Source organism: Accipiter gentilis, chromosome 2 (genome assembly GCF_929443795.1).
Source record: "Accipiter gentilis chromosome 2, bAccGen1.1, whole genome shotgun sequence".
Taxonomy (NCBI): Eukaryota; Metazoa; Chordata; class Aves; order Accipitriformes; family Accipitridae; genus Astur; species Astur gentilis.
In genome coordinates this window covers 4,939,485-4,950,033 of record NC_064881.1, presented here as the reverse complement: position 1 = coordinate 4,950,033, position 10,549 = coordinate 4,939,485, and the positions used below count along the sequence as shown (strand labels likewise).

The 10,549-nt window shown below is 46.6% G+C and overlaps 1 protein-coding gene across 2 annotated transcripts in view; it reads left to right on the top strand.

The window, feature by feature from the left end:
* Positions 1–900: 900 nt before the first annotated feature.
* The window catches only part of KCTD1 (potassium channel tetramerization domain containing 1), a 105,670-nt gene continuing 96,021 nt past the window's right edge, over positions 901–10,549 (top strand). The window contains exon 1 of one of the 2 annotated variants that reach the window (XM_049821052.1): positions 901–938. Coding sequence is in view for 1 of the 2 variants with exons in the window: in XM_049821035.1 (XP_049676992.1) it covers positions 1,066–1,074 (9 nt within the window). In the remaining variant the exon portion in view is untranslated. Of the gene's footprint in view, positions 939–1,027; positions 1,075–10,549 lie in introns of those variants that run through there. The other variant, XM_049821035.1, reaches the window with a different exon arrangement.

Sequence of the window (10,549 nt, the reverse complement as noted above, 5' to 3'; positions counted from 1 at the left end):
ATGTCACATGAACCTAAGCGGTAAATTCCTGGATTTGCTTACATGGATTTGTTTTCTTTTAATTTTGCTGCTTTAAAAAAAAAAATAAAAATAAAAAATGCAGTGCAACTCCTTCAATCTTTCTGCAATTCTGCATGGTTGAACATTTGAAATGAGTTTGTGTATCACCCCCAGGCATTGATTCAGACTTGATTGGGGCAAAGCAGACTCCATGTGCTTATTTTTATACACGTCATTTGGGAAGTTATATAGCCAAGGGAACAGAAAATGTGTTGCTCCACTGCCAAATTATCACATATCCCTCGATCAAAACGGGAGGTGATCCTAATCAACAAGTTGTGCGACCTTAGTGCAATGGCAATGTCAGGTCAACTCAGGAAAGCGAAGAGACAGATCTAAATACAAATAAAGAGAGAGAGAGAGAGAGAAAGAAAGAAAGAAACAACCAACAATCCTTATAATTATCATCATCTGCTGCTTTTCCCTCTTCTGGCAAAGAAACACTCCATCCATTTGCAGAAATCGCCCGCGGAAACGTTACATCAAAACTAATCACAACGATTAAAATCAGCTTTTCTGTGCAAGAGGAGAGTAAAAAGCAAGTTGGAGGCTGGAATGAGACTGTTTTTTCCACCAAAAAAATAAAAAAAAAAAATACACGCGATATATATATATCTATCTATATGCACGTTTCGAAGGAGATCAATTTTATGCCCGTGTGATCAGTTAATTTAATTTAACTTTTATTTCGGAGATTGATTCAGACTGGAGGTAGAGACATGAGCTAATTGTATCCTGATCCTTGCCTTGAGGGGTTTCAAAGCCCTGGAGCAACTATTCTCTGTATTTTGCTCTGTCTACCTTAGCCAAGCTATTGCATTTCTCTCTGGTGTAGCGAGGAGAGCAGACCGCTGCCGGGAGAGAGAAATATCGGAAGTGTGAGTTGGGGGGGGGGGGGGGGGAAAGGGGAGAAAGAGGGGGAAAAAGAAAAAAAAAAAAAAAAAAAAAGGAGGGGGGAGGAAAACAAAAAAAAACCCAAAAACCAGGGACACTTTTGCGGCTCCGATGTTCCAGGTAAGGGCTGCTCGGGATTGTTGTTGTTTGCAGCGGAGGGTGCGGAGGGACTCGGGCGCCGCTCGCTTCCACGCATGTGCCGGGCGCTCGCACCCCGCGCGGGGACGCGGCGCGGCCGCCTCGCCCGCCGCGCTCCCCCGCGCAACCCGCGCCCCCGCGCAGCGCCGCGGGGAGGCGGGGAGGGAGGGACGGGGATGGGGGGAAGCCGCGCGGCGGGCGGAGGGGGGGGGGGGGGGGGGGGGGGCCTCCTCCTTTCCCCACCGCCTCTCCAAGGAGGGGGAGAGGCTGAGGGGGTGGTGTGCGCGGGGGGAGGGGGGATTTATTTGATTTGAATTTGTGTATTTTCGCGCGGGGGGTGCGCGGCTGGCATTGTTCTCCGCCGGGCTGCAGGAGGGGGCCGCCATTGTGTGTGAGAGAGAGACAGAGAGAGAGAGCGGGAGGCACCTTCCCGCCCCCCCCCCCCCCCAGCCGCCCGCCCCCGCGCCGCCGTCCCTCCGCGGCGAGCCCCCTCCGGAGCCCCCCGCGGCCGCCCTTTGTTGCCGGGGCGGCGAAGGCGACGGCGGCCCCGCGGCCCTTCCCCCACACGGCCGGCGGGGCCGCGGGGCAGCGGCCGCCCTTCCTCCGCGCCGCCTGTCTGCCCGCCGGCCCGCCGCGGCGGCGGGGGCTGAGGCGCCGCCGCCGTTGCCGCCAGCAGCGCGCGGCCGCGGGGGCTGAAGTGACTGAGGCGCCGCCACCGTTGGCGGCGGGACGGCGGTCGCCCCCCCGCCCCTGGGGAACCGGCCGCGCTGCCCCGTCCCCCCCGGTGTCCGACGCCGTCCCGGAAGACGGGGAGCCGGGTCCGCCGTTTCAAAAGACAAAAAAGCCGTCGGCCGCCTGTTTCCAGTCGGGGAGATACAAGTTTATTTGAGCGTGCCCTGCGGGCACCGAGCGTCCTCGGATCGCTCGGGCAAATTAAACGCGGGCGAAACGCTTCTCCCTTCTCGGCGGCGGGGGCTGCCGGGAGACCTCCGGCTCTTCCCGGCGGGGGAGGGAAAGGGCCGAGTGTGTCCCCCCCCCCCCGGTGCACCTCAGGCATCGCTCGGTGTGCGGGCGGGGGGACGGCACGGCACCCGCCGGGCGCGGGGGCTTTGGGGCTGGTGGCCGAGTGATTGTTGTTGTCGTCTGTCACGAGCGGGGTGGAACGCTGCGCCTGAAGCCCAACTTTCCGTCTTCGTCTTCCCCCTCCCCGAGCGCCGGGGGGGGGGGGGGGGGGGGGTCGGCGGGGGCCGGCCGGGCGGCGGCGGCGGCGGGGGCCGGGCGCTGCCGGCGGGCGCAGCGGGGAAACTGCGGGCGGGTCCGAGGAAGTTGGCGCCGAGTCCGGGAAAGAAAAAAAAAAAAAAAAGCGGCAATGGAAGGGGCGGCGGTGGGGTTCGGCAGCGCCCGCGGGAGGATGCTCGCCCCGCCGGTCGCTAGGCGCTTGGCGAAACTTCCCCTCGCCTATTCGAAACGACTGCGGTGATTCTGGTGTATTAATGACGCCCGAAGCACCACACAAAATGTTCTAGCACACGCTAGAGGTCCCTCTCAGAGCTGTCAGACGTTAGGGTGTTTTCAGGTTGGGTGGTTCTGTATTTATACACCCCCCCCCCCCCAGTCTCACTGTTTGAAGACCATTGAGTATTGCTGCAAACATCGGCGCAGCGTACATTATTCAAATAAGGGTGAAGAAGGATTTGAGGCGGTTTTGTTTGTGCCCTTGTTGTTTGGGCATCAGTGGGTCAGTTAATACACACGTTCCTCTGGGCTCTAAAAAAAACCACGAACGTAAACGGGATTAATTTCATGCAGTGATTTATGAGTTTTGTTTGAAATATCCTCGCAGTTTGTTGCTGTTGGGGCCAAGTTCCAAATTCCGTGCCCGCTTTTCTCGTGCGAATCCTGCCACAGAAGTAAAGAGCGTAAAACTTGAATAAGGATTCCAGGCCATGGCTCACGGTTTCTAAGAGAGAAATATGCAAGCAAGCAAAAAGCTGAGTATCGTCATCATAAAGAGCCAATAAAGGTGATGGAGAGAATTATTGATCCCCAGCAATTTTCATATCCAGACCATGTTAGGGAACTAACTAGTCCCCCTAGTCTTCGTGTATTACAAGCAGTATTATCACCATTTTACGGATGGAGAAACTGAGAAATAAAAAGAAGGTCACTGACTTGCCTAAAGCCATATAGCAGATAAAAGATAGATCTGGAATCAGCTAGGACAGATTTAGATCTCTTGCTGATTTGCACTGCTGTAACCATTGATTTCAGTGGAATTCTTCTGGATTTAAGTCAGATTCGGACCTTAGGTGTTGCTCTGTCCCTTAGAAATGCTGCCTTCAACTGAATTCCATTTTGAACATGACTGAATTAGATGCAAGATTTGGGGGGGGGGGGGAATATTTGGTGTACATCTAATTTTTAAAAGACAAATTACTGTGAAACTTTAGGACTATGTTGGCTTTTGATTTTTTTTTTTTTTTCCATTTCAATTTCATCTGTCACATCAGCGTAGTTCCCTAGTTGGTTTTTGATATTGTCTTTTTTTAATGAAAAATTTCCTCATGTCTAGTGCAGCTTTTGTTACTGGTTTCTGAGAAGTGCTTCTTACTGGATGTCTCTGAATGAAGCCTTCAGTTTTAGGTCAGAACAACCTGAGAACAAATGATTTTGCATGAGGAAGACTTCCATTCATTGTGGATCTCACTCAGGCAGAAATGAAAAATTGCATGACTATCGTATACAAAAAAGCCAGCCTTTCTCCTCCATAGAGGAAAGGCTGCATGTAAGACTTGCTCGCATAGGCTCTTTATTGGATTATGATTAAGTTTATGTATGGAGAAAATGCGATGTGAAAGGAAATACTCACTGATCATAACAAATGTGAGTACATTATTCAAAGTGGGGTCTCTCACAATTAACAAAATATCAAATCTGCCAGTCACAGTCAGACAGCATTTCACATGAGCCCAGCTGGGAAGGAATGATAATTTCTGCTTTCTGTATTCCAACTACTTTAGAAACATTTTCAGGATATCATAAAACAGACACAGATGCACAGATTGTGATTATGGTGCTTTACTGTTCATTTATTAATGTGTGCTGGTATATACAAACTGCCACCACTAAAGCATAATGTAAAGTTCCTGCTTTTGTGTAAGTAGTCATCAGCTGGATTTAGTAAGATGAAGATACTTCAGGGAGCTGATAGTCCCTCAGTGGTGTCAACACCCCTTGCAGTGACGGTCTGACCCCACATCTTAATGGGTGGGGAAGCAGACATAGAACATGGGTGTAATTAAGACTGTTCCCCCCTTTCCCCAATTTGAACTTGTATGTCTGAAATAGAAAGCATTTAGGTGGGAATTGGCCCCACAGAGTGTACATGGCTTGTTTAAGACCACGTACTGACTCCCTGGCTGAGCCGAGTTTTAAATGCCAGAGCTTTAGCCTCCTTTCTCACGATCTGTGCGACAAACTACTATGCCTCACTTGCAATATGTGTTCAACTCTTCTCTGGTACCAGAGGAAAAATAGTGTCGATCAGAAGCAAATTTTAGCAGAGATGCCTGCTGTTACTTATTTTGGATCCTTTTACACTGCTGCAGCAAAGCCAAGTTGGATCTCCTTCCAGGAAACAAATTTAGTTAGTTGTTGTTTTTTTCTGACAGAAACATAATTCTTACTTTAAATGGAATCTTTTCTGTTGGTCTGCGTTGCACTTATGTTTTCTTTTTACAGCCTGGGCAAAATTCATCTCTGGTTTAGTGCCATTGACTTCTGTGTCGTTTCACAAAGAATTAATTTGCCTTTCTGTGTTAAAATACAGATTTCTGTTGTCCTACTTTCCACTGAATGCAATTTCATCTTTTTTTCAGTTTGAAGGAGAAAAATATAAAATGCGCATCTTCATTTTTATTTTGTCCACCTTTACTACTTGTGCAGACAAAGGTATCTCTTCTTTCACTACCTCTCTGGTAAATTAAGTTGAATATATATATATATATGTATGTATGTATTTAGAGAATGTCTATAGGCGGGAGGAGGGAGTAACTACTATCTTCCTAGCTGATAACACCTTCAAAAAAAATCTTAATGTATGGGAAAGCCATTAGCACATTCCATATTGATGATGTAAGTTGTAGCTTTAATGAACTTTGGTTCTCTAATGTGTAGTTAATCATGCTTTTGATCCAGAAATCAAATAAACAACATCCCATATCCAACTGAACCAAAGTTGATGCAGTTGCATGTGCAGTTGTTGTAAGCCCATGTTTATGAAATGAATGGCTCACCTGATAACCTTTTCCTGATAGCTCTTCATCTGGCTGGCTAAGCCCACTGGCAATGGAAGTTACCGGTTTGATGTGGTTGGCAGGTTAGCGCAAATGCGGCTTTGCAGGTGGTTTGTATGTAGCCGAAGTCTACGGGCGAGGGATACGAACCTTAGAAGTGCTTGTTGGGGCAACGGACAACTCATCCTGACAAATTATTTAGTGGCTTTTACTCAACTGGTTTTCCTTGCCCAGCGCACTCATGAATAAGGAACAGCCTTTAAAAACCCCAAAAAGTAACGCTGCGCAGCAGGGTTGCCCCCAGATGCTAGGGAAATGAGTTCTGTCTCACCCAGGTTAACGGCTCGCTCTGCTTCCACTTCTCAAATGAGACCTTTACAGTTGTGGTCGTTCCTCCTCAGCCGGCATTTATGACTCAGTTCGGCCTCAAGCCTCAGGTTCAGTATAAGCGTCTATGGGGTTTTCTTTATTTTCACTGGTGTAATTCAGGATGATTTGCAGGGTGGCTAACATGCGGGACTGTAACCGCTAGTACGTAGGCTCAGGCGTGTGCACCCCACTCCTGACTCTGTGATTGTGGTTGCCCCTATCAAACAGGCAGCTGGCGTGGGGACAAAACTGTCTCCTACCGCTGTAGTAGGTTTTGCCAGACCTCACCTGTCATAGCTTTTAGTTCTCACGGAAGAACTGTGAAGCCACATTTGGTCAGGCAGAAATGGTGGGAGGTTGTCTCAGGCAAAGTATTTCCAGCAGACATGAGGAAGTGTTAGTACTTCTGTGTAAGGCACAGGTGAAACGTAATCTAGAGCACAGTCTGCAGCTCTGAGTATCCATCTTTGAGAAAGGTGAACTTAAGGTGGAACCGTGACTAGAAGGATGATCGAGGAATGGAGTGTCTGTCCTGTGAAAGGAGATTAGAAGAGGCTTGAATGTCCATGTTAGCAAAATGTAGCCTGGAAAGAGATATGACTATTCCCTATAAATACACACAGGTAGTAAATCCCAGAGAAAAGAGAAGTAACTGTTCAAGATAAAGAACAATAACTGTGGACATAAACTGGCCCTGTTTGGGCAACAGTTTCCAAGAATAATTTCTGATACAGTATCTAGAAGATTCAGCATTGAAAGTGAGACCTTGAATTTGGCAATACTCTCCTTTGGGTATGTCTTTAAAACCTGGGCTGCTTGGAGAATATTTACAAAAAAAGCACTGCCAACCCTTTGCCTCAGTGACCTTACCTGCACAGTCCCAATAGGCTACCGTTGACTAAGTTTTTTCATCAACATTTCTGTCAGCGGAGAGGTGGTTTAGGGTTTTTTTTTGAAGAAAAAATACATTTTAGTATATATTTTAAAAAATCTATCAAAAAGCAATTTGAGAATCTTTTACAAAACTGAAACCAGACCTTTCTCACACCTGAAAACCACTATTTATTTTGAATTTTCATTAAATAGAGATTTGGAAAAGACCACCTGACAGAAAAAGAAAAAAAATAACCTCAATTTTTCACAGAAAAAAAATCCTCAGTCAATGTCTGTTTTTATGATCAGTGAAAATTTTGCGTAAGTGTTTGTCGGTGGGAGGAATTGCCGATTTGCCCTTTAGATAGGATTCATAATTTCTTCTCAGTTCCAGCTGCAAAACTATTTCTGTTCCTCTAGTTCTTCATTTTTTTCCAAGTTAGACCTTCAATGCTTACTGTTTTCCTCTGATTTATTTACTGGCATTCACTTTATTTTCATCATACTCTATAACTAGGAGAGGAGAGACTTAACAAAGAAAAAAGAACAAAGAGCCCTTTTCTCTTTTGCCCACCTTCTACAAACATTAACTTAAAAACACCCTCTTCATCATCCAATCATCTGGCAAACTTTCTGTGTGCTAGTTTACTTGTATACCCAGCTTATAAATCCTGGTGAGGAAGGACCATCTCTCCTGCTGCAGCAGAGCACTGCAGGTATTCAACAAGTAATTAATAATAGCTCCTGCTATCATTGTTGCCAGAGGAGCAGGGGGAAGAGAGTGGCAGGCATTGAGAACATACAAATAACTGTTGGAAACCGAAGTATCCAGGAGCTGCTAAAGCAGCTCAAAGTTAAGGCAAAGTGCTCGTATGAAATAAGAAGAGATTTATTTCCCTGTGTGACCCGAACTTGGCAGAGGCATTAGATGGAAGAGGTGCTGTGCGTATCGCATCTTACAAAGAGTGTACGAGCCCGTCAGCGTGATCACGCAGCCATCAGGGGAGGGAGGTAGGAGTGCCGCGGTCGCCCAGACCCAGGGGAAGGAGTGAAATGGGGGTCTCTTAACAAAAATACCGATGCTGGTCTCCCCAGGGTGTACTGTACTGCTTTCTAAATAAGTCAAGACTCACCTAGAGGTTTAGTTCAGATGTCCTAAGAGAGATTGATGGTCCATCCATTCAGCACCGGGGACCAGTGCTGAATAATTCAGAGGATCATTATCATTTCTGTAACTTGTGTACCCATTATACCAAACACTTTTCTAAACACTGAAGAGAGATAATCCATGTACTAAGGACCACTCACACAAGGTAAACAGACCTTCCTAGCTTGCCAGGCAAATTTGGCACCATTTATCTATAGCAGCCTGTTTCGCTGGGAGTGGTATGGCTGGAAAGGGGTTAGACGGGCTTGCCATCTGTATTGGAGGGGGCCTTATGGGTGATATCAAGGCAGCTGTACCGGCTGGTGGCCGTAGGTGAAGGCATGAAGACCATTATAGGAGAAAATGAGAAAAGGGCAGGCTGGATCGACGGAGGACAATTAACACCCTGATTATCAAAGGGAGCTCAGGGGAGCTGAGGAAGAGGGAAAGGGAGAGAAAGAAGCAGTGGAGTTTGGAGGTGGCTGCAGATGTGAGCTGAGCGGAAAAGAACGAGACAGTGCAACCTTCCATATCCTCCAGCTTTTCCTTACAGTGGCCTCTGTGGTACAAAGACAGCTTGGGATTCCTGGAGGCAAAATGAGGACATGATTTTTACTATTAGCAGAAAACTGAATTTCTAAGGCTGTTGATGGCGTTCTGAGGAAGAGGCTTCCTGAGAAGTGTGTAGGCAGGAGCGTTCCTGTTTTGGGGACATATCAGAAAGCAGCCGCAGTTTTTGCTGGGCCTTCTGCACTCAGGCAGGTGAGACTCAATCAGGAATAAAAAAAGTTAGCTCTTTCTCAGGGAAAGAGGTGGTTCCTTCAGGGGAAAACTGTAGCTTTGAAGAAGTATTTTCCTTGGCTCAAAAATCTGTATTTATTACTGGGTACATACAATCTTTCCTTTTTTCTTTAATCTTCTTGAACTATTTACATCAATGTCCTGCAACTGAGAGTTCCACGGGTTGCATAGAGATAAGCTGGAGAGTGATATCCTTATCCATTTATAAGCTAATGCCTTTTTAAATTCATTAGGTGCCCTCTTGTTTTATGAAGGGCATCTGATTTCTCCTTCACACCATTCATTATTTTACGTACCTCAATTCTATCGTCTTTTACTGTTTTCCTTTCTAAATGAAATAGTTCTGGTCTTAATCTTTTTGTTTAGAAATACCCCCACATGTCTCTAATCATTTTTGTTGCCTCTGGCTATCTAGTGTAGTTATCTAGCTCTCCCATCATTGCGTCTCACTGGATCTTTTAAAGCTAGTTCCAAAGTCATCAGTGTGAAAGAGACTGAAGGATGGTCTTGTGGTTAAAGTACATCACCGAGAGTCCAAAGTTCTGCTTCCAGATCTCCTGCCCTATGACCTTGGGCTAATCACTCAGCTGCAGAGATCCACAGTTTCCCTTTTAGTCCCAGGAAACGGTGTGGGGAAATTCCAAGCAAAATATGTTAAGTGTTTCTCCACGCCTGGATGGAAATTATTATAGGAGCACAGCCATATTAAATGTAGTAGTTTCGATTGTTTCTCCACAAGGCAGCTGCATGTGTGTTGAAATTTTTAACTTCTCCCTAACTGTTTGATTGTATGGCGCTTGACTGTTTTCTATTTGTTACACTCCTCTGATATTGGGTTCCAAACAAATTCAATTAAGTCATTTCTCTTTGTTATTTTATGGTGAACTTCATATGGAAAGTATGAATTACAAACGATTTGGGCCAAACAGACACATGGATTTCATGCGTCCTTGGGGACTTGGAAAGCCAGCGCAGTCCTGCTGAAAGTGAAAAACAGAATCAAATTCCAACCTTTTACATGTAGGACATGGCCCATTCCTGGGAGGCGCTGGGTACCCCTCACTCCCACTCATACTTCCCACATGTGGGATCAAGACTAAGGTATGGCTGGCTTGTCTCCAGTCTAAACAAACTAATTATCCACAACCTGTCAAGACTCTACCAAGGAACGTTAAGACTCACCCATCTGGTTCCCTCCTCTGACGGTTTCAGCTAGGCCTGGCTGTTACATATTTCTAGCACCTCTATCACTCTGCAAAAGCCCGCTTCGGGTCTGGGGCACCTCACTGCCTTGGTGTGTCATCCAGTGCCTTGTCGTTTCTGGCACACAGGAGCCTGCAGCACTGCAACGGGGTGTGCGCTGCTCTCACGACCCCACGCTCCAAGGGATCTCACAGGCAAATGCGTTCCTGAATGTCATCGCTTGCTGCAAAACGGTCATGGCTCAAGCACTGGGGTGGGAGATCTTTGAGGTGTCTGAACTATAAAACCATAAAACCTACTTTTTTAAAAACACCTTGTGCCACAAAAGGTGCTAAAAGAATACACTTCTTTGACAGGATGCTACTCCAGTATAATAACAAAAGCAAGCTGCTTAGATATTTGTAGCATAAAACTAAGGTTAACTAAATTCTGGTTTAAACTGCATTTTTTTTGTCTGCTTGTTATCCTCTTAGCCCTGTACCTCCTTTTTTAGCTTTGATGTCCTTCTTTCCTTTTGTAAGCAGATAGTCAGCTGCTGCTCCAATGAATACCCCAGACAGCACTGCCTGCTCCTTTTGCTGGCTGGCTCAAGCCTCTGAGCACATTCCCACGCAAGCCCTGGGAAGTTTGGTGCTCTCCTGCTCTCTTTAAAAAGGGGTCAATCCTACAAGACTCTCTTGATAACCCCAATCATGTCAATAGGCCTGTTTGTGTGATTAAGGGTAACACGTAAGGATGGTCAGGGGTTTGGTGCATCAAGAATCTTTGC